Source organism: Sminthopsis crassicaudata, chromosome 2 (genome assembly GCF_048593235.1).
Source record: "Sminthopsis crassicaudata isolate SCR6 chromosome 2, ASM4859323v1, whole genome shotgun sequence".
NCBI lineage: Eukaryota > Metazoa > Chordata > Mammalia > Dasyuromorphia > Dasyuridae > Sminthopsis > Sminthopsis crassicaudata.
The window spans coordinates 640,528,910-640,553,520 of record NC_133618.1 but is presented as its reverse complement, the minus strand read 5'-3'; the positions used below and the strand labels follow the sequence as shown (position 1 = coordinate 640,553,520).

General features: G+C 36.7%; 1 protein-coding gene across 1 annotated transcript in view; it reads left to right on the top strand.

Annotated features, from left to right (window-relative positions):
* The window catches only part of LOC141558834 (solute carrier family 22 member 15-like), a 185,839-nt gene that overhangs the window by 90,854 nt on the left and 70,374 nt on the right, over positions 1-24,611 (top strand). The window contains exons 7-8 of the mRNA XM_074296613.1: positions 8,011-8,151; positions 12,699-12,784. Coding sequence (XP_074152714.1) covers positions 8,011-8,151; positions 12,699-12,784 — 227 coding nt within the window. The remainder of the gene's footprint in view (positions 1-8,010; positions 8,152-12,698; positions 12,785-24,611) is intronic.

The window sequence follows — 24,611 nt, the reverse complement described above, 5'->3', positions numbered from 1 at the left end:
GGATGACGGCAATCGATGAGAGAGATGTTCAACTCTAATTTTACTTCCATCTTTTTTTGCCAGGGACAAAGATCTTTGACCTGGAAAGACTAGAACCAAACTAGTTAATACTCAAGATAAGTAAGGCAATAATAATAAGGAAGTATTTACCTGCCCTTTATCCATAAAGCAACAAGTCAATATTTATTAAATACCTAGTATGTGACTAACACCAGGCAGTAAAGTTAATGAGTTCAAGTCACCTGTCCCAGATGAACTGCATCCTTGGGTACTGACAAAACTGGAAGATGTGATTGTTGAGAAAATGTCCATGGTCTTTGGAAGATCTTAGGGGACAGGAGAGGTCCTGGACAATGGCCCTGATTTCAACAAAAGGAAGAAATTAGAAATTGCTGATTACAGGCCATTGAGCTTGACTTCTCTTCTGGGAAAATTCTAGAATGCATTGTTGTTTTTTTTTAAATAAAATTTAAAATTATTATTATTGTAGCTTTTTATTTACAAAACATATGTATGGGTAATTTTTCAACATTGACCCTTAGAAAATCTTCTGTTCCAACTTTTCCCCTCCTTCCCCCTAGATGGAAGTAGTCCAATACATGTTAAATATGTTAAAATATATGTTGAATCAATATATGTATACATATGTATACAATTATCTTGCTGCACAAGAAAAATCACATCTAGAAAGAAAGAAAAAAACCTGAGAAGGAAAACAAAAATGCAAGCAAACAACAGAAAGAGTGGAAATGCTGTATTGTGGTCCACACTCATTTCCCATAGTTTTCTCTGGGTGTAGATGGCTCTCTTCATTACTGAACAATTGGAACTGGTTCAAATCATCTTATTGTTGAAGAGAGCCACGTCCATCAGAATTGATCATCATTATAGTATTGTTGTTGAAGTCTATAATGATCTCCTGGTTCTGCTCATTTCACTCAGCCTCCGTTCATGTAAGTCTCTCCAGGCCTCTCTGAAATCATCCTGCTGGTCATTTCTTACAGAACAATAATATTCCATAACATTCATATACCACAATTTATTCAGCCATTCTCCAATAGATGGGCATCTACTCAGTTTCTAGTTTCTTGCCACTACAAAAAGGGCTGCCACAAACATTTTTGCTCATGTAGGTCCTTTTCCCTCCATTAAGATCTCTTTGGGATACAAAACCAGTAGTAACACTGCTGGGTCAAAGGGTATGCAAAGTTTGATAACTTTTTGAGCATAGTTCCAGATTGCTCTTCAAAATAGCTGGATGTATTCACAATTCCATCAATGATATATCAGTATCCCAGCTTTCCCACATCCCCTCTAAAATTCATCATTATCTTTTCCTCTATCTTAGCCAATCTGATTTCTTTATTACCTACTCTAATTTCTTTAATCTTTTTCGTCTCTTATTGCCAAAGCTAGCATTTCTAATTCAATATTGAATAATAATGGTGATAGTGGGCAACCTTGTTTCACTCCTGATCTTATTGGGAACAGTTCCAGTTTATGCCCATTACATATGATGGTTGTTGATGGTTTTAAATAGATGCTACTTTCTGTTTTAAGGAAGAGTCCATTTATTCCTAAAGTCTCTAGTGTTTTTAATAGAAACGGGTGTTGGATTTTATCAAATGCTTTTTCTCCATCTATTGAGATGATTATATAGTTTTTGTCAATTTGGTTATTGATTTAGTCAATTATGCTAATAGCTTTCCTAATATTGAACCAATCCTGCATTCCTGGTATAAATCCTATGTAATCATTGTGTATTATCCTAGGGATTTTCTGTAATTTCTTTGCTAAGATTTTTGCATCAATGTTCATTAGGGGGATTGATCTTTAATTTTCTTTCTCTGTTTTCATCCTACCTGGTTTAGGCATCAGTAATGTCTGGGTCATAAAAGGAATTTTGTAGGAGTCCTTAATTCCTCAGTTTTTTCAAATAGTTTATGTAGCATTGGAGTTAATTGTTCTTTAAATGTTTGGTAGAATTCACATGTAAATCCATTTGGTCCCAGGGATTTTTTCTTAGGGATTTGATTAATAGCTTGTTCTATTTCTTTTTCTAAAATGGGACCATTTAAGCAATTTATTTCCTCCTCTGTTAATTTGGGCAGCCTATATTTTTATAAGTATTCCTCCATTTCACTTAGGTTATCAAATTTATTGGCATAAAGTTGGGCAAAGTAACTACTAATTATTTCTCTAATTTTGTCTTCATTGATGGACAGTTCTCCCTTTTCATTTTTAAGACTAATAATTTGATTTTCCTTCTTTCCTTTTTCCAATCAAATTTACCAAAGGTTTATATATTTTGTTTTTGTTTTTTTTTAAAAACAACTCTTAGTTTTATTTATTAATTCAATAGTTTTTTTTACCTTCAATTTTATTAATCTCTTTTATTTTTTGAATTTCAAGTTTAGTATTTTATTGGGGTTTTTTAATTTGCTTTTCTTCTAGCTTTTTTAGTTGCAAGCCCAATTCATTGATCTTCTCTTTTTCTATTTTTTGCAAGTAAGCCTCTAGAGATATAAAATTTCCCATTATTACTGCTTTGGCTGCATCTCACAAATTTTGGTATGTTGTCTCATTATTGTCATTCTCTTGGATAAAATTATTAAATGATTTGCTGTATCATTCATTCATCCTTTAGGATGGGATTATTTACTTTCCAATTCCTTTTTGTTCTATTTTCCCCTGGCTTTTATTTGAATATAGTTTTTATTGCATCATGATCTGAAAAGAATACACTTACTATTTCTGCCTTTTTTGTATTTGATTTTTATGTTTTTATGTCCTAAGATATGGTCATTTTTTGGTAGTTTCTGTGAACTGCCGAGAGGAAAGTGTACTCCTTTCTATCTCCAATTTTCTCCAAAAATATATCATATCTAACTTTTCTAGTATTCTATTTGCCTCTTTAACTTTCTTCTTATTTATTTTGTGGTTTTATTTATCTAGTTCTGAAAGTGCAAAGTTGAGATCCCCTACTAGTATAGTTTTGCTGTTTATTTTTTCTTGCAACTCCCTTAACTTCTTCTTTAGGAATTTAGATGCTACACCACTTGGTGATATATGTTTAATATTGATATTGCTTCATTATCTGTGGTACCCTTTAGCAAGATATAATTTCCTTCCTTACATCTTTTAATTATTGTTTTTGCTTGCTCCAAGATCAGGATGGCTACCCCTGCTTTTTTGACTTCACTTGAAGCATAATAGATTCTGCTCCAGTCTTTTACCTTTGTTCTGTATGTATCACCCTGCTTCAAATGTGTTTTCTGCAAACAACATATTGTAGGATTCTTGCTTTTAATCCAGTCTGCTATCTGCCTCCACTTTATGGGGAAGTTTAACCCCATTCACATTTATGGTTAAAACTACTAATTCTATATTTCCTGCCATCTTATTATCCCCAGATTTTATTTTTCTCTTTCCTTTTCCCCTTACCCCTCTCCCCAGTATTTAACTTATGGATACTACTTACCTCAAGCAGCCCTCCCCCTTTAGAATCCCTCCTCCTTTAGAGACCCTCCCCCTTTCTTATACCTTTCCCCTAATATTTCTATATTCCCTTCTATTTAGATTACCCCTTTCTTTTTTGCTTTTCTCCTCCCACTTTTCAATGAGGTGGGAGAAGTTTCTCTGTAAACCAAATATTTCTAATATTTTCTCTTTAAGCCAAATCTAATGAGAGTAAGATTCACAGAATGTTCATCTCCCTCCCTTCTTTCTCTCAGATATAATAGGTTTCCTTTGCTTCTTTGTGAGATGTAGTTTCCCTCTTTTTACCTCCACTTTTCCCTTTTTCTGGTACAATCTCCTTTCTACTTCTAGTTCCCTTTTCATATTATAACAGTAAAATCAAATTATACATGCACTCTCTATGTATATCCATAACAGAAATACAGTTCTCAATAGTTCTTTTTACCTTTTTATGCTTCTCTTGAGTCCTATATTTGGAGATCAAATTTTTTGTTTAGCTCTGGTTTTTTCATCAGAAAAAAATGGAATTCACCTGTTTCATTGAATGTCCATCTTCTTCCCTGGAAGAAAATGCTCAGTTTAGCTGGGTAGTTTATTCTTGGCTGCATGCCTTTGCCTTTTGTAATATTAGATTCCAGGCCCTTCAATCCTTTAATGTGGAAGTTGCTAGATCCTGAGTAATCCTTATTGTGGTTCCTTGGTATTTGAATTATTTTTTTCTGGCCACTTGTAATATTTTTTCCTTGGTCAAATAGTTCTGAAATTTCGCCATAATATTCCTTGGAATTTTAATTTTGGGGTCTCTTTCAGGAGGTGTGTGATGAATTCTTTCAATGCCTATTTTACCTTCTGATTCTATGACCTCTGGGCAGTTGTCTTTGATGATTCCTGAAAAATAGTGTCTAGCTCTTTTTTTTCATCATGATTTTCAGGGAGTCCAATAATCCTTAGGTTATCTCTCCTAGATCTATTTTCCATGTCTGTTGCTTCCCCAAGTAGGCATTTAACATTTTTTTCTATTTTTTTCTTTTTTAGTTTTGCTTGACTGATTCTTGGTGTCTCCTCCAGTCATTCATTTCCATTTGTTCAATTCTGATTTTTGATGAATTATTTTCTTTAGTTACTTTTTACATTTCTTTTTTTAATTGTCCAATTAAGTTTTTAAATGAGTTGTTTTGTTCTATAGAATTTTTTTCCCATTTTGCCAGTTTTATTTTTTAAGGAGTTAATTTTTTCCTAATTCACTAATTCTGTTTTCCTGGAAGTTCTTTTCCAATTCACAAATTCTATTTTCCTAGGAGTTCTTTACCTTTTCCATTTCACAAATTCTGTTTTTCAGGGAGTTTTTTTCTTTTTCCAATCTATCTTTTAATGGGTTAAATGACTTTTCCAAACCCTCTTACAAAGTTTTCCCTTCCTTTCTCCATTTTTTTCTTGTAGCTCTCTTTTAAGATCCTTTTTAATGTCTCTAGGAAAGTCTTGTATGGTAGGAACCAGGTTATATCATTCTTTGGGGCTTCATCTGGACACAATCTGTTTTTAGTGTCCTCAGGGTTTAAAATCTGTTCTTTCACAATAGAGGCTGTCTATAGTTAGAGCTCACTTTGCCTTTTTACTCATTAAAAAAAAAGTTGGGATCTGATTTTAGGGCAAGGAAGTTACAAGTTTCCTTTACAGACATCAGAAAGCAGCAGAGGCTACCCTGGGATTGTGCTGATTCACTCCCTATGCTAAGTGGGTGTGGCCCCATGAGGCTCTGGCACTTTCAGGTACACTCTTTTTTTTATTTCTTTTTTTTTTTTTTATTAATTTTATAATTATAAAAATTTTTTGGACAGTACATATGCATGAGTAATTTTTTTTTATAACATTATCCCTTGTATTCATTTTTCCAAATTTTCCCCTCCCTCCCTCTACTTCCTCCCCTAAATGACAGGCAATCCCATACATTTTACATGTGTTACAGTATAACCTAGATACAATATATGTGTGTAAATCCAATTTTCTTGTTGCATGTTAAGAATTGGATTCTGAAGGTATAAGTAACATGGGTAGAAAGACAGTTTGCTAACAGTTTACATTCAATTCCTAGTGTTCCTTCTCTGGGTGTAGTTGTTTCTGTCCATCATTGATCAATTGGAAGTGAGTTGGATCTTCTTTATGTTGAAGATATCCACTTCCATCAGAATATATCTTCATACAGTATTGTTGTTGAAGTGTATAGTGATCTTCTGGTTCTTCTCATTTCACTCAGCATCAGTTGATGTAAGTCTCTCCAAACCTCTCTGTATTTCTCCTGTTGGTCATTTCTTACAGAGCAATAATATTCCATAACCTTCATATGCATAATTTACCCAACCATTCTCCAATTGATGGACATCCATTCATTTTCCAGTTTCTAGCACTACAAAAAGAGCTGCCACAAACATTTTGGCCATACAGGTCCCTTTCCCCTCTTTAGTATTTTTTTTGGGGATATAAGCCCAGTAGTAGCACTGCTGGATCAAAGGGTATGCACAGTTTGACAACTTTTTGGGCATAGTTCCAAATTGCTCTCCAGAATGGCAGGATTCTTTCACAACTCCACCAACAATGCATCAGTGTCCCAGTTTTCCCACATCCCCTGCAACATTCATCATTTGTTCCTGTCATCTTAGCCAATCTGACAGGTGTGTAGTGGTATCTCAGAGTTGTCTTAATTTGCATTTCTCTGATCAGTAGTGATTTGGAACACTCTTTCATATGAGTGGATATAGTTTCAATTTCATCATCTGAGAATTGTCTGTTCATATCCTTTGACCATTTATCAATTGGAGAATGGTTTGATTTCTTATAAATTAGAGTCAGTTCTCTATATAATTTGAAAATGAGGCCTTTATCAGAACCTTTAACTGTAAAAAATATTTTCCCAATTTGTTACTTCCCTTCTAATCTTGTTTGCATTAGTTTTGTTTGTACAGAAACTTTTAGTTTGATGTAATCAAAATGTTCCATTTTGTGATCAATAATGATCTCTAGTTCTCCTCTGGTCATAAATTCCTTCCTCCTCCACAGGTCTGAGAGGTTGACTATTCTCTGTTCCTCTAATCTATTTATGATCTCATTCTTTATGTCTAAATCATGGACCCATTTTGATCTTATCTTGGTATATGGTGTTAAGTGTGGATCCATATCTAATTTCTGCCATACTAATTTCCAGTTTTCCCAACAGTTTTTTTCAAATAATGAATTTTTATCCTAAATGTTGGTATCTTTGGGTTTGTCAAACACTAGATTGCTATAGATGTACCCTTTTTTGTCCTTTGTACCTAATATGTTCCACTGATTGGTCTATTTCTTAGCCAATACCAAATGGTTTTGGTGACTGCTGCTATATAATATAGCTTTAGATCAGGTACACCTAGGCCACCTTCATCTGACTTTTTTTTCATTAATTCCCTTGAAATTCTCAACCTTTTATTCTTCCATATGAATTTTATTTTTTCTAGGTGGGGTATACTCTTTACCTTTTGTGTTTGTGTTGGATGTTTTATAACTTCTCTGCTTGCAACTAGGGTAGAGTTGCCAAAACTGTGGTAGTGTCCTCTTTGTAGATTCTCTGCCTTGTGGAGACGATCTCCCCTCCCCCCCCCCCAGTGGGCTCAGTGTGAGCTGGCCTCCATGCTTTGCCTCACTTCCTGCTCCTGGCCTCCTCCCACGCCCAACCAAAACAGACCTTTTTCTGATGATCTTTGAAATTATCTTCTGCTGATAATTTGGTGCACTCCCAATATTCGGGGATTCTGTCAGTCCAGCACTGTTTCAGAGGCTGAATATCATAATTAGTGTGAGGGTAATAGGAGAGCTCAGAAAGAAGCGTGTGTCCTTTCTGCCATCTTGGCTCCGCCCCCTGTAGAGTGCATTGTTAAAGGCAAGGTTGGTGAACCCTAATCAAGAAAAGAAAGCAGCAATCACAAAGAATTAGCATGGCTTCATTAAGAAAAGGTCATATTAGACCAACCTTGTTTTCTTTTTTTGATAGTGTTATTAACCCAGAAGAAGTTGTAGAATTAAAGTATTTGAAAAAAGTTTGAGGAAAAGATGGATCAATGTGGATGAGAAGATCAACTTGGAATGATTGGATGATTGTGCCCAAAGAGTAGCTCAGTGTCAGAGGAAGGAGAGATGAAGGCATTAGAGCAATTGTTGCAAAGTTCTCAGATGTCTAAAAGTTGGGAGGGCTGGCTATGATACTGCATGATACCAACAGGTTTCCAAAAGAACTCAACAAATCAGAATGTTGAGTCTGACTCTGCTAAGTAAAATTTAGTTGTGACATGAATAAGGTCTTATCCTAGGATATAAAAAGCCAATTTCACAAATGCAAGGTAGAGGAGACATGGCTAAGCAGCCATTGATCTGAAAAAGTTTTGGAGGGCTTAGTGGATAGCAAGGTAATATGGTAACAAAAAAAGGATATATTTCAAATTCAATAAGGGGGGGAACATGTGACCAATACTGATTGATATTAACATTAATGGATGTTTTCAGGTATGTCTGTAGCTTGGTATACTATGGCCTTACCTTGAATGCTGGTGAGCACAAAGGAAATCTATACCTGAATATAGCTTTGTATGGTCTGGTGGAAGTCCCAGCATGCCCTCTGTGCATTTACTTCGTCGAGAAACCTTGGTATGTATTATTTTGAGTGACTAATTTTCTCTCATAGCTCTATAAAAATTCTTCTTTGGAGAAACTTGGAACATTTTGCTTTTCCAAAGTAACCCATTCCATAGTTCAATTTAACAAACAGATTGAGCACCTTTTGTTATTTATTCTTTGTTCTTTTAGAGAACCATGATCTCAGGGAAGTGATTCCATGCCATGCAATTGATTTGGAGTTAAGTGAGAGAGGGCTGTGCAAAGTCACCAGCTTTACTTTTTCCTCCAGAGCCATCTGGGTTCAGAGTCAAGATATAGATTAGTAGGACTGAAGATGGCCTTGGATACAATGGGAGACCTTAGCCTTTTTAAGATAAGGTCTTATTTATGAGTTACATTTTTTAAAAATTATAGCTTTTTATTTACAAAACATATGCATGGGTAACATTTTCAACATTGTAAAACCACCTGTTCCAAATTTTCCCCTCCTTTCCCCCTTACCTTCCCCCTAGATGTCAGGTAGTCCAATACATGTTAAATATATTAAAATATATGTTAAATCCAATGTATGTATACATATTTATATAGTTATCTTGCTGCACAAGAAACATTGGAAAAGATCTGGACTTTAACAGAGCTCAATTTGCCTGAAGCAACACCCATTCAGTGCTTAGGGAAGTGTGGGGAGCATTCTGATACAGAGATAAAGTGAGAGATACCCTGCCTTGTAGAAGTTTTCATTCTAAGAGGGAGACATGGCCCTGTCCACAGAAAAGTAAATTCAAATGTTTGAGAAGGCCAAGAGTACACTAAGAAGTGGAGGAATCAGGGAAGGCTTCATCTAAAACATATCTACAGAAAGTAAATTAACTTTATTTTGACCAAACAAGCGATTAGAAACCTGCTTGTGCATATGTAAGATTGTAAAGCTTTCAGAGAGTCCACCCTAGAAAGTAAGTCATTGGCAAACTTTTTTATATGGTAAGATTAGAACTAAGTTCTTACTGGCAGTAAGTACTTTTAAAAAAAAAAATAATATTAAAGCTTTTCATTTTTTAAAACATATGCATGCATAATTCTGCAACATTAGCCCTTGTGAAACCTTGTGTTCCAGTTTCCCTCTTCTCCCCTTCCCTAGATGGTAAGTAGTCCAATATATGTTAAATATGGTAGAAATATATATTAACTCCAATATATGCATACATATTTATACAATTATCTTGAGGTACAAAAAAAATCAAAGCAAGCCAGAAAAGAAAATGATGAAGAAAATAGAATGCAAACAAAAAACAAGAAGAAGAGTGAGACTGCACCTCTCTCTGGGTGCAGATGGCTCTTTTGGTCACAAGATCATTGGAACTGTCTGAATCATCTCGTTATTAAAAAGAGCCAAATCCCTCAGAATTGATCATTGTATAATCTTGTTATTGCTGGGTTCAATGATCTCCTGGTCCTGCTCATTTCACTCAGCATCAGTTCATGTAAGTCTCTCCAGGCCTCTCTGAAATCATCCTGCTGGTCATTTCTTACAGAACAATAATATTCCATAGCATTCATATAGCATAACTTATTCAACTATCCTCCAACTGATGGACATCCACTCAGTTTCCAGTTTCTTGGCAGTAAGTACTTAAATGAAGCTAGGATGTAGTTGGCAGGATTCTCACAATGGATTTAGGTAGAACTTCTAGGAGCCCAGATTTGGAGAAAAGAATTTACACGTCATTTAATCCAATCTCTACATTTTAGAGATGAAGAAACTGAGGCACACATAGATTGAGTGATTTGTACAGTCTCACAGGAAATGAGTGACAAAGAATACAGATTTAAACCCAAAACCCCTCACTCCATATTCAATCATCTTTCATCAAATGATTTTGCCAAGGTCCAGAATCTAAAACACATCTTCTGATTCTTACAGTTATTAACACCAGTTAATACTTTTTAAGCTGTGGGACCTTTAGCTCATCACTTAATCTCTCTCAGGTTGAGTTCCCTTATTTGTAAAATGGAAATCATAATTGTAGCACTCACAATGTGGTTGTGAGACTTGAATGTATATACAGAATTTTGCAGATCTTTGAATGTTCTATTAAATGTCAGTCAATCAATATGTATTCGTTAAGGGGTAGCAAGATGGCCCAGTGCATAGAGCATTGACTCTGAAGTCAGGAGGACTTCAGTTCAAATCTAGCCTGACATTTAACTCATCCCAGCTGTGTGACTCTGGGCAAATCACCTAATCCCAATTACCTAGCAGAAAACAACAACAACAGTTTTGTTTAAGTACTTATTTATTAAGAATTTTAGATTCTGGGCTAGGAACTAGAAATACAAAGAAAAAAGTAAAAATCTGCTCCTCAAGGAATTTACATTTTCCCAGGGAAGACAATATCTACACATAGAAATATATACAAAATAGATGTAGGACAGTGGGAGCTGGGACTGGAAAACACTAGCAGCTAGAGGAATTCTTAGAGACTTTGTATAAAAAATGCCACTTTAAGGAAAACAGATTCAAAGAGATGGATGTGAGGAGGAAGTGCATTCCAGGCACGGGACGGAGAGGGCAAAGAGCTAGAAGGTTATGAGTGGAAACCATAAAACATCCAGTTCATCCAAACTGTAGAGTTTATGAAAGAGAGTAAAGTAGATAATAAGATTTCATACTAATTATGGTCATTAGAGAAAATAAAACATTTGCCAGGCTTTTTATTCATTATTATTAGTTAGTTATTTTTCTTTCACACAAGACAAATTATTTCCAGAATACCCTTCCCTGGCTCTCCTGGAATGCTTCCTTCTCACGTTGTATTTGTTAATTCTGGGAATGAGTTGAAATGAAGCTTCTTGGAAATTGACCACTCCTTCCATTTACATCATTTCAGCTGTCCTGAATGAAGTGATGGGGAAGAAACCGTGTTTCCAGATCAAAGCCTCAGTAAGATCTGTTTGGGATTTGGTGAAAGCATTCTGCTCTTTGAAAAGATGATCTTTTTTTCTTGGTTCTGAATTTTGGCTATCCTTTCTTCTTCTAGCCCAGTCCTCCCCTTTCACAAACAAAGGAAACTGAGACCCAGAGGACTTAAATGATTGATTTAAGGGCACCAGACAAGAAGTGGAAAGAATGGGATTAAAACCAAGATTTTCCAATGCCCAAATCAGGATCTTTGCCAGGAACTGTCCTACACACATACACCCCCCCCCAACCCAGATCTTTATAGGTTCTGGAAGATTCTAGATTTCAAACTCTTTCAACTATTTCCTCATTGTCTTTTACAAGTTCTCATAGGATTTAGAACTAGAAGGGATTCCAAAGATCATTTAGTTTAATTTCCTGATTTGATGATGAGGAAATTGAAGTCCAGAAATGGGAAACAAGTCAAAAATGTTACAGATAAAGGAATTGAAGTTCAGAAATGGGAAACAAGTCAAAAATGTTACAGATAAAGGAATTGAGGTTCAGAAATGGGAAGCAAGTCAAGGATGTTACAGATGAAGGAATTGAGGTTCAGAAATGATTTGCTGTTTTACCCATTTATTCTTTAGCATTAGATGATTCATTTTCCAATTAATTTTTGGTCTATTTTCCCTTGATATTTTATTGCATGTAATTTTTATTGCATCATGATCTGAACAACAACATTGACTATTTCTGCCTTTCTGCAATTGATTTTGAGGTTTTTATGCCCTAATATATGATTAATTTTGGTATAGGTTCCATGAACCACTGAGAAAAAAAAAGTGTACTCCTTTATGTCTCTATTCAATTTTCTCCAGAGATCTATCACATCTAACTTTTCTAACATTCTGTTTACCTCCTTAACTTCTTTCTTATTAATTTTGTAGTTTAATTTATTTAATTCTGAGAGAGCAAGGTTGAGGTCCCCCACTAGTATAGTTTTGCTGTCTATCTCTTCTTGCAGTTCTCAACTTCTCCTGTAGGAATTTGGATGCTAGACCACTTGGTGCATATATGTTTAGTACTGATATTGTTTCATTATCTATGGTGAGATTCAGAAATGGAAAGCAAGTCAAGGATGTTACAGATGAAGGAACTGAGGTTCAGAAATTGGAAGCAAGTCAAGGATGTTTCAGGTGAAGGGATTGAGACTTAACTGATTTGGCCAAAGTCACACAGGTGATAAGGACTAGAAGTGAAAATTACACCCTGATTTTCTGCCTCTGAATCCAGTTTTCTGCAGCAGTCTCCCTCCTTTTTGTCCCTAGATAGCAACAGCTTAAGCTTGATAGGAGATGCTCTCATTTGCCTGAGAAGCAGATTTCACATTTATCAAGAGACTGGAGGGGCTGAAGCCTGGCCAATTCGCTGTGGGCATCTATCCTCAATTCTTTTGGGGCAAGATTTTAATCCTCTATCGGTCTAAGTTATTTGCATCTTGCCCAGGTGGTGCACAGTAGGATCCATGAGCTTGATGGACAGCTTTCTTTGGCTCAGCCAAGCACTCCAGACTGGGCCAAGAATTCACTGACGTTATTTACTTGTGGAAATGAAGGCAGCCGCCATGCAAAGTGTGCCATCTGCCATGTCTGACCTTGTGTGCTTTTTCTTCTAGGGCAGGGAGACGGAAAACCACCTCTGCTTTTCTCATTTTTGCGGGATTTGCCTGTATGTTGACCATGTTCTTAAGTGAACGTTCAGGTATGTGCAAATAATCGGATTATGAAAACCTGTTGCTACGAGAAGAATCGGATTATCACCCACAGATTCTCAGAGCTCCTTAAAAAATCCTTTAGTAACATGGTGGGGAGGGAGACCCAGAAAATATCCATGGCATTCATTGACTTAGTGATTTCAAAATTTATAACAAGTTTTTTTTTTTTTTTTAATAATCTTAGAAACTGGCTAATTTTACACTGGAATCAGTTACCAAACATTTATTAAGCACTTACTATGTGTACAGGTCAATCTCTTCATCTTTTTTTCCTTAATCAGACCTTTGATTTCATTAGTGTAGCAAAGTCCTGGAAAGGACTCTCCTAATAATGAAGATTAACATCTACTCAGCACCAGATAGACTTAGAAACTGTCTGGGGCTCTGAGCAATTAAATGACTTGTTGCCCAGGATGACACAGACCATATGAGTTTGAGGCAAGATTTGAACTAAGGCTGTCCTGATATTGCTGCCTGCTCTCTGTCCACTAAACTCTCTGTCCACCTCTTGATTCAAATTAACAGAAAGGAGTTGTTAGTAAGAGTAAGGAAATGGGAGATAATCCAAGTCATTTAATATCTGCCAGTCTGGGGAGAACATCCCTAAGAGTTTAAACTTCTTGAGAGTAAAGATTGTCCTTTGTCTTCATATTCCTGCACCAACCAGCATGGTGTTTGGGTATATAGTAGGCACTTAATAAATGTTTATTAATAATTGATCTTCCCCATTGCTATTTGAATGGAAATTCATGGCATTTCCTATTCAATTATGAAATCTCACTGCCTGATTCAAGGGAACCTAGGAAGTAACATATATATTTTAATCCTGTCTTTTCCTTCCTGCCATTTTAGTTCTTTGTTACTCCTTCTTCTGTGTGGTGACTAAGTGCATCACTTGTTAGAGGGATACCTATTAATATTCCTCTTCTCTCTTCTAATTATTTTCTCTCCCTCTCTTCCTTATTTTCCCAGTCCCTGCCTTTCTCCTCTTTTCTCCCCCCTCCCATCTCTCTTCATTTTGGTGCAATATGTATTTTTTGGGCTCAGCTCTGAGCCAGCCCCTTGTGGAGGATGGAAGAAGGCAGCATGATGTCATAGAGAAAATGCTCAGGGCCAGGCCGTAGCTGAGTTCTCTGTTTGTTTGCAGGGGAAGTAGAATCCTCCCCCAAGATTGGCAAGTTAGAGCTTCCGGTGAGAAGCTTACTCCTGCGGCAATCCCCCTCCTTTCTCTCTTGTTTATCTCCATGGTAAGAAGGCTCCAGCTGCAGTGTGCTCATCCAATCAGAGTCAGCCCTGGGCTTACATCACCAGTTGCTGAGCCTATTACGTCGTTATTTTTGTGATGTCTCATCTCTTGCTAGGATCATGAGACCTTTCCAGTAAGGAGGGGTCTTAAAGACCACCTAGTCTAATTAACTCCATTTTTCAAAGGAGGAAACTGAGGCACACAGTGGTCATGCCTCAGATGAAGCATTAGAATCAAGTCCTCTAACTCCCAGCTGTACACAGCTTTTGGAAAGAGGCTTTTTCTTCCTAGGAAGGGACCACTAAATAAATGGTAGATGAATGACAATTTCCCTATGAAGTTTAAAACACAACAGGGTGGATAAGCTTGTGCTAGGTAGAATATATTTTAAAAGTCCATTGAACAATGCTAGAATCCATGAAAGCAGACTATGTCTCATGTATCTTTGCAGCTTCCTCACTGTCTAGACTGCTCCAGTAACAGGCTCATTGTGAATGCTTGTTGAATTAATAGAATGAATGGTCTTTTTAAAAAAGTGATTTTTCAAGTGTGAGCTTTCTTAGTGCTTAGCAAGGCATTCATTTAGGAAGTTTCTGGTGCTTTTGGAGCCTCAACCCCCATTACTGGGTTTACCAATATCAGCTACGAGCCCATTGTTGCACCAGACAGGGATGCTGGATTTGGAAGCTGTGTCACTAATTACTGATTGTGCTTCAGTTTTCTGATCCATAAAATAAGAGCACTGGATTAGACAAGCTCCATCTCTCCTTCTTCTACATTTATGGTCTTATAAGTCATTGTAGAAGGGAGTAAATGGAGCCCACAGAGTGGGAGTGACCTGCCTGAGATCATCCATAGAAGTAGAAGCAGGATTTGAATTTAGATTCCTGATTCCCTTTCACTGAAATCCATAGCTTCTCACTAATATTTGTTGTTTTTCTTGCATCTTTTTCTCTTAGCTTTGGTTCTTATTGGGGAGTTGCCCTGGTAGAAGGTTTGCTAAAAACACCATAATTTCCTGTTGCCATGGCAATGATCATTCCGAACTGACTTTGATGTTCCACTGTTAAGGCCTTTCAAAGAGCAGACCTAGCCAACTATTAATTAATATTAATAGCCAACTAGTTATTTAGCTAATCAAGCATCTGTCCATAGGCAAAGGCTTACTAAGTGTTGATAAATGACACTAATGTAACTCTTTTTTTTAAAAGAGGGAATTGGGGTTAAATGACTTGCTCAGAATCACACAGCTGCTAAGTGTCAAGTTTCTGAAGCCAGGATTTAAACTCCTGCTTCTGGTGTTGGTGCTCTATCCACTGCCCCATCTAGCCACCCCTTAATATCTCCCTCTAAGGTTAATGAAGTACTTTCCTCGTGCTCATGATCTCATCAGAGCCTTTGGGAAGTGGATGCTCTCAGGGATTTCATTTTACAGCTGAAAAAGTTGGTGCTGGGAGAGGCTAAACGACAGACAGATGGTGTCCATTTCATCCTAGAACTACTTTGTTCATTGATCCTGTTATCATGAGGATGGGCCACTAGGTGGCTTCAAGTTGCAGAGTCCTGAGCCAGAGGGAGAAAGCTAGAGTTGGTGCATTACAGCTCAGATTTGTAGCATTATAGTTTATATTTGTAGCATTATATAGTGTAGCATTATAGTCCAGATTTGTAACATTATAGTCCAGATTTGTAACATTATAGTCCAGATTTGTAACATTATAGTTCAGATTTGTATAGTTCAGATTTGTAGCATTATAGTTTATATTTGTAGCATTATAGTTCAGATTTGTAGCATTATAGTCCAGATTTGTAGCATTATAGTTTATATTTGTAACATTATAGTTCATATTTGTATAGTTCAGATTTGTAGCATTATAATCCAGATTTGTAACATTATAGTTCAGATTTGTAACATTATTGTCCAGATTTGTAGCATTATAGTTTATATTTGTAACATTATAGTTCATATTTGTATAGTTCAGATTTGTAGCATTATAATCCAGATTTGTAACATTATAGTTCAGATTTGTAACATTATTGTCCAGATTTGTAACATTATAGTTCAGATTTGCATAGTTCAGATTTGTAGCATTATAGTTTATATTTGTAACATTATAGTTCCCATTTGTATAGTCCATATTTGTAGCATTATAGTTCAGATTTGTAGCATTATAGTCCAGATTTGTAGCATTATAGTTCAGATTTGTAGCATTATAGTCCAGATTTATAGCATTATAGTTTATATTTGTAACATTATAGTTCATATTTGTATAGTTCAGATTTGTAGCATTATAATCCAGATTTGTAACATTATAGTTCAGATTTGTAACATTATAGTCCAGATTTGTAACATTATAGTCCAGATTTGTAACATTATAGTTCAGATTTGTATAGTTCAGATTTGTAGCATTATAGTTTATATTTGTAGCATTATAGTTCAGATTTGTAGCATTATAGTCCAGATTTGTAGCATTATAGTTTATATTTGTAACATTATAGTTCATATTTGTATAGTTCAGATTTGTAGCATTATAATCCAGATTTGTAACATTATAGTTCAGATTTGTAACATTATTGTCCAGATTTGTAACATTATAGTTCAGATTTGCATAGTTCAGATTTGTAGCATTATAGTTTATATTTGTAACATTATAGTTCCCATTTGTATAGTCCATATTTGTAGCATTATAGTTCAGATTTGTAGCATTATAGTCCAGATTTGTAGCATTATAGTTCAGATTTGTAGCATTATAGTCCAGATTTATAGCATTATAGTTTATATTTGTAACATTATAGTTCCCATTTGTATAGTCCAGATTTGTAGCATTATAATCCAGATTTGTAGCATTATAGTCCAGATTTGTAGCATTATAGTTCAGATTTGTATAGTTCAGATTTGTAGCATTATAGTCCAGATTTATAGCATTATAGTTCAGATTTGTATAGTTCAGATTTGTAGCATTACAGTCCAGATTTGTAACATTATACTTCAGATTTGTAACATTATAGTCCAGATTTGTAACATTATAGTTCAGATTTGTAGCATCAGTTTATGGAGGGCAGGGATTGTTTCATTTTTTTAAATCTTTGTAGCCTCCACACCTAACACAATTACCTGGCACCCTGTCTCTACCTAAAATTGCTTGTTCACTTGAATTAAAACTCCATAATGACTAAAGAAACTCATGTTTCAGTTCCCAGCAGAGAATAAAAACTTGGTAAGAGCTGCCAAACTAGATGGAAACCCACACTGGTCCTAGGGGTGATTTCATGTTGAGGAGACCTTACCGGGGCGATGTGTGAGTCATTTTCCATCAAGCCAGGGCTAGAATTGTTCCTCGGTTCAGAAAGATGTGAGTCAGTCTGAAACTGACTCAGTTCTCAGCATGATGCCGGGTGACTCATTTCCCTCCATGATATAATGTTTGTTCCTTGTATGGCTGACCTCTTGGTTATGCTGGAAGATTAGCTTTTTTTTTTCTAAGAAGAAAAAGATACTCTTGCAGAATAATCTAAAATCTTCCCAGGAAGATAAGATGAGACTAATTTAAATAAATAAGCAAAAAAGGCTCACAATGGCCTGAAAGGAATCATCAGGTTTTAAAGGCATGTGCCATTCCCATTTCTGAGGATTCTTTATTCCCAAGCAGCTCAACTTTGGCATGTCACAGAAGCAAAGTGGGCATCCTGAGCACCCAGCTCATCAGAGGATGTTCCATTAGTAAGAAGTAGCCCCTTGACCACAGAATTGGCAGCCAGTAGTCAGAATAAACACTTCAGGATCTGGCATTCCTCCATGCATTCAAGTATAGAAATACAGCATTGAGTTGGAAAAACCACTTTTGTTTTCACAGTGTGGAGGATTTCAGAAACAAAAACAAAGCCCCCCTTTCCATCAAGCCCTGATAAATATATTGTTGACTGGCCAAATGGAAATGAATTTCCATTTTCTTATTCTTGGGATGCACCTGTGTCTGTGTGCTGAGTTGGGAAGTCCATGTGTAATGATATGTTCAGGCTGGGAGTCAGGGGTCTTTTTTTGTTCTTTATTTTGTTTCTGCCACTTATGTCTGTGTGACCTTGGAGAAGCCTTGAAGCCAGTGTCTAAAATGAGGAGATTGGACTAAATGCCCTGCTCTTGAGGTAGATGAGGAGTGCTCTTGCTTCATTCTTGTTCTGTAGCCTCAGTCCCTTAGCACAGTGGCTAGTGTGTGGTAGAGTTAATAAAGTGTGTTGATTGATTGAGCTTATAAAATATGCAGAAGAAGGCAAGGCTGGAATAGGAATCCAGAGCCTGGAATTGGTACCTGGGAACTAGTGGAACAGAGGCTGGGTGTAATTAAAGAAACCAAAGATCATGTTTCCAGAACTAGAAGGGACCTTGGTGACCTTCAGATCAACTTTTCTCATTTTTTAGATGAAGAAAGGGAGTTTGTGGGTCACCTTTCTATCCATCATGCTGCCATCTTGAAGAGGTGTCCTCCTGATCTTCCCACTCTTTGCTCCAAGATTATCCCCATTAAAACTAAGGGGTGAGGAAATCTGAAAATGGTCCCAGAGACAAAATACTAAGGCAGTGGTCACACTGATATTTGTTTCCACCTGTTGGTGCACACTGGGAACAAGTTTAGGTGTAATGGCAGTAGTACTTTATGGTTCTGCTCAGGAGAATAAGAAAAGCTGAAAAGATGGTAGACTTCTGGTTTCTTTCTTTCTTTCTTTCTTTCTTTCTTTCTTTCTTTCTTTCTTTCTTTCTTTCTTTCTTTCTTTCTTTCTTTCTTTCTTTCTTTCTTTCTTTCTTTCTTTCTTTCTTTCTTTCTTTCTTTCTTTCTTTCTCTCTTTCTTTCTCTCTCTCTCTCTTTCTTTCTCTCTCTCTTTCTTTCTTTCTTTCTTTCTTTCTTTCTCTCTCTCTTTCTCTCTTTCTTTCTTTCTCTCTTTCTTTCTCTCTCTCTTTCTTTCTCTCTCTCTTTCTTTCTTTCTTTCTTTCTTTCTTTCTTTCTTTCTCTCTCTCTTTCTCTCTTTCTTTCTTTCTCTCTTTCTCTCTTTCTTTCTTTCTTTCTTTCTTTCTTTCTTTCTTTCTTTCTTTCTTTCTTTCTTTCTTTCTTTCTTTCTTTCTTTCTTTCTTTCTTTCTTTCTTTCTTTCTTTCTTTCTCTCTTTTCTTTTCTTTTTCTTTTCTTTTTTTTTTTTTTTTTTTGCAAATTTTATTTTGGAGGACATTTAGGAAGTAGCCAGATGCCACAGTGGATAAAGCACTGGTTCTGAGTTCAAATTGAGCCCCAGACACTTATGATCTTAAGTAAGTCACTTAGCTTTTGCTTAAATAGATACTCCTTTGGAGATACCTCCCTTTCATGTTATCTCTCACCCAATGTCTTTCTTTCTTTCTTCCCCCAGTTACTAGCACTCCTCTCTAATGAAATACATTTGCAACTCTTTTGCCTTTATTAATTAGTATGCTAGAATGTAAACTCTTTGAGAGCAATACCTCATAGATTGGGTTTAATAAACTTTTGGGGGAATAAAAATTAAACCCTCCAAGTGCCAAGATTTCCAGTGCCAAAGCATTAATCCTTGAGGCAGCTTCCATGGTCAATTATGTTTAATTCATATAGAAAAATTCATTTGAAACCATTTTCATTTGTATAGAGTATTTGCCCACACACTTTCTCCTCACACCTTAACTCAGTTCCCCTGGGGGGAAAAAGCAATCAAGAAAAATATTTTCCTAATTCTTCCTTTCCACCCTGAAGGCTTCCTCCCACTCTCTCCCAGCTTCTCTTTTGAATCAGTGATTGGGCTTCTGGGAGATCTGAGGACTTCAGTTCTTTTCACAGCAAGAGGCAAAGGCTTTCCTTAGGAAATAGAGTCCATACAAAGCAGAATGTGGTTTGTCCTTCACCCATTCAATATTTATTTGCTAGGGCTGACAAAAGTTTAAATTAAATATGTAGCAAGCAGCCACTGGCTACTTGCCAGGGCCTGAGACAGAAGGAGCGAAGAATGAATCAACACTCACTCAATTTACTCTGCCCAGCTGCTGATCTCCACCCTTCCTTATCTGTCTGCCTCTCATCTCCCGGGAAGTTTCCCAGAGCTTTTGGACAGTAGTAAATTCTGGTAACTGCTGCAGGTCTGACCAAGGAACAAAGCACCTCCATCTCCTTTGGAGGCTGCTGCAGCTGCTTGCTTCTTCCTGCCCTGGGGCCAATCTGACTTATTCTGAAACTGGAAAGGGAAGTCTGTGTAGCAATGTCACCTTGCACAGATTCTTGCACTTACTCTTGCTTTTTTCCTCTATTCTCTCTTAAAAAAAACCCAAACCAACCAAACTGAAACACTAAATCTTCACAAGCAGAGCTCCACACAGATGATTGAAACCTTTCTGCTCTGATCCAAGGGCAGAGCCTAGCTCATCTGCTTATACTCCTGCCAAACTCTTCCAATTTTAGAGAATACATTTTGGTGATAGGAGGGGGAGGGTGTCTTAAAAAAAAAAAACATGGCATATGCTCAATGACCAGGAAAAGTCAGGGTCAAGATCTGTCTCTCATACATTCTGGCTAATCATTTAACTTAGAGACTCTTTAAATGGAAGAGAAAGCTCTAACCTGATTTGGGAGAGGGAGCTTCCTGATCCCAAGGTGCCCTATATATGAAATCACAGGTCCAGATCTCACCTCCTATCCTTGTCCCACATCCTTCTATGTGGAATAGATATTTCCAGTCATAGAAGCTCACTGAAGCTTTCTTCTGAATTGTGGAGCAGGTTGTAATCTGCATGAGGGAGGGAAATAGTCATATTCATGAAATCATAAATCCTTGAAATATCCAAGTATTATGATATGATCTCCCTCCATAGAATTAGGTTTTGATGCTCTAGGCTTTGGGACCTTGTCTAGAGTGTCATCTCCTGAGAGCTTCATCTAGAATGGTGTTAGATGCCATGAGCTTTCCAAGCTTTCAAGAGAATAGAAAGAGAGCAAGATTTGGAGCCTGAGTTCAAATCCTGGCTTTGACAGTCATTATCTGTGTGACTTTGAGTAAATCATTTTACCACCTCATTACTGAAGTAAAGGATTTGGAATGGTTTATCTCAATGTCTCTTGTAGCCTTAAATCAATGAGTCCATGATCCTGTGGAACCAAAACTCTAATCTAGAGCATCGCTGAAGGTCTAATTCTTGGCTTCTCCATTGTATGGTAAGCTCCTCAGGAGTAGGCTGTGGATTAGATGTTTCTAACATGACATCTATGATGCTAATTAAAGAGCTAAATAAATGTAAGTTGAATGACTTCAAGGAATTACACTATCAACCTTTAGGAAACTACAGCACTTTTAATGATCTCAAGTTATCTCCCAGTAGACAGAGCTGTATTTTAGACTTGGCAGATCTCCAGGTGAAGTGTGATTGAAGAGCTTGGAACTCCTAGGTCTCCAAGGAATCCAGAAGAAAAAACAGTAATGTATGATGGACAGAGGCAGGATCCAGATATTTTCATTGATAATTTACATGTGAGAAGTATGTTAAGAAGTATCAAGGAGGAAATGTGTGAATGGAAAAAGAAGTGAACTGGTCACATGGCAAGAGCAAGGGAAAGCAATATGAGTGCAATGTTTATAACCACAAAAGAGAAGAAGACCTGAGGAAGACTGGCAGCACTTGGGGCATCTTCGTGAGAGTAGATCTAAGGAAGAGTAGAGGCAAGAGTTGAACAGGGTGAGGATGAGTGGATGGGTCATAATTGTGCTGTTGGAGGGAGAGTGATATTTTTGAACTCATGAGGCCATTAAAAAACATTGAGAAAGGGGGAAAATGTGATATCATATCACAATAAATATTGATAGGTTGTATCTCCCAAGAGATTAGTTGAAAAGAGCTTTGTAAATGTTAAGGTGCTCAGTAAATGTCAGATGGTAGTGATGGTTAGGGTTCTGGAAGAAATATAGGAATAGTAATGGCCCTTCAATCCTTCAAGGCCCCACAGTGTCATGGAACTGGACATTCCTTCTAGCAATTGGGCAATTAGGTAGGACAGTAGATACAGAATGGAATTTGGAGTCAGGAAGTTGTTGTTCGTTTGTTCACTCATACCCAACTCTTTATGAACTATGGACCATACTGTCTATAAGGTTTTCTTGGAATAGTGCCATTTCCTTCTCTAACAGATTAAGGCAAACAAAGATTAACTCCACTCTTTGTGACCTATGGACCATATTGTATATTAGTTTTTCCTGGAAAGACACTTGGAATAGTGCCATTTCCTTCTCCAACAGATTAAGACAAACAAAGATTAACCCCACTCCTTGTGACCTATGGACCATACTGTCTGGGAGCTTTTCTTGGAAAGACACTTGGAATAGTGCCATTTCTTTCTCCAACAGATTAAGGCAAACAAAGATTAACTCCACCCTTTGTGACCTATGAATCATATTGTATATTAGTTTTTTCTGGAAAGATACTTGGAATAGTGCCATTTCCTTCTCCAACAGATTAAGACAAACAAATATTAACCCCACTCTTTATGACTGATGGACCATACTATCTATGAGGTTTTCTTGGAAAGATACTTGGAATAGTTTGCCATTTCATTCTCCAACAGATTAAAGCAAACAGAGATTAAACCCACGCTTTGTGACAGAAGGACCATAATGTCTGAGGTTTTCTGGATGAAGATTGTTGGGGTAGTTTGCCATGTGCTTCTCCAAAACAACAAGGCAAACAGAGATTAACCCAAATCTTTGTGACCTATGGACCACACTGTACATGAGGTTTTCTTTGAAAGATACTTGGAATAGTGCCATTTCCTTCTCCAACACATTAAAGCAAATAGAGATTAAGCACACTCTTTGTGACGTACAGACCATGCTTTTAATGAAATTTTCTTGGTAAAGATTGTTGGGGTAGTTTGCCATGTCCTTCTCCAAAGTCTTAAGGCAAATAGAGAATAACTCCACGCTTTGTGACCTATAGACCACACTGTATATGAAATTTTCATGGTAAAGATTGTTGGAGTAGTTTGTCATGTCCTTCTCCAAATTATTAAGGCAAAAAGAAATTAACCCCACTCTTTGTGACAATTCGTTCATACTCTTTATAAGGTTTTTTGGGTAAAGATTGTTGGAGTAGTTTGCCATGGCCTTCTCCAAAGTATTCAGGCAAATAGAGGTTAACTCCACTCTTTGGACCTATGGACCACATTGTATATGAAGATTTCTTGGTAAAGATTGTTGGAGTACTTTGCCATATCCTTCTACAGAGTATTAAGGCAAATACAGATTATCCCCACACTTTTTGACCTTTAGACCATACTCTTTATAAGATTTTCTTGGTAAAGATTGTTGGAATAGATTGCCTTGTCCTTCTCCAAAGTATTAAGGTAAACAGAGATTAACCCCACTCTTTGTGACATATGAATCATACTCTTTATAAGGTTTTTTGGGTAAAGATGGTTGGAGTAGTTTGCCATGTCCTTCTCCAGAGTATTAAGACAAATAGAGATTATCCCCACACTTTTTGACGTTTAGACCATACTATCCAGGAGGTTTTCTTGGTAAAGATTGTAGGAATAGTTTGCCATGTCCTTCTCCAGAGTATTAAGACAAATAGAGATTATCCCCACACTTTTTGACGTTTAGACCATACTATCCAGGAGGTTTTCTTGGTAAAGATTGTTGGAATAGTTTGCCATGTCCTTCTCCAAAGTATTAAGGCAAAAAGAGATTAACTGCACTCTTTGTGACAATTCGTTTATACTCTTTATAAGGTTTTTTGGGTAAAGATGGTTGGAAGAGTTTGCCATGTCCTTCTCCAAAGTATTAAGGCAAATAGAGATTAACTCCAATCTTTGTGACCTATGGACCACATTGTATATGAAGATTTCTTGGTAAAGATTGTTGGAGTACTTTGCCATGTCCTTCTACAGAGTATTAAGGCAAATACAGATTATCCCCACACTTTTTGACCTTTAGACCATACTATGCAGGAGGTTTTCTTGGTAAAGATTGTAGGAATAGTTTGCCATGTCCTTATCCAAAGTATTAAGGCAAAAAGAGATTAACCCCACTCTTTGTAACATATGGATCATACTCTTTATAAGGTTTTTTGGGTAAAGATGGTTGGAGTAGTTTGCTGTGTCCTTCTCCAATGTATTGAGGCAAATAGAGATTAACCCCTCTCTTTGTGACCTATGTTCAACACTGTATATGAAGATTTCTTGGTAAAGATTGTTGGGGTAGTTTGCCATGTTTTTCTCCAAAGTATTAAGGCAAATAGGGATTAACTCCACTCTTTGTGACCTATTGACCATGCTTTTAATGAAAGTTTCTTGGTAAAGATGGTTGGAGTAGTTTGCCATGTCATTCTCCAAAGGGTTAAGGCAAAAAGAGGTTAACCCCACTCTTTGTGACATATGGATCATACTCTTTATAAGGTTTTTTGGGTAAAGATTGTTGCAGTAGTTTGCTGTGTCCTTCTCCAAAGTATTAAGGCAAACAGAAATTAACTCCACGCTTTGTGACCTATAGACCACACTGTATATGAAATTTTCTTGGTAAATATTGTTGGAGT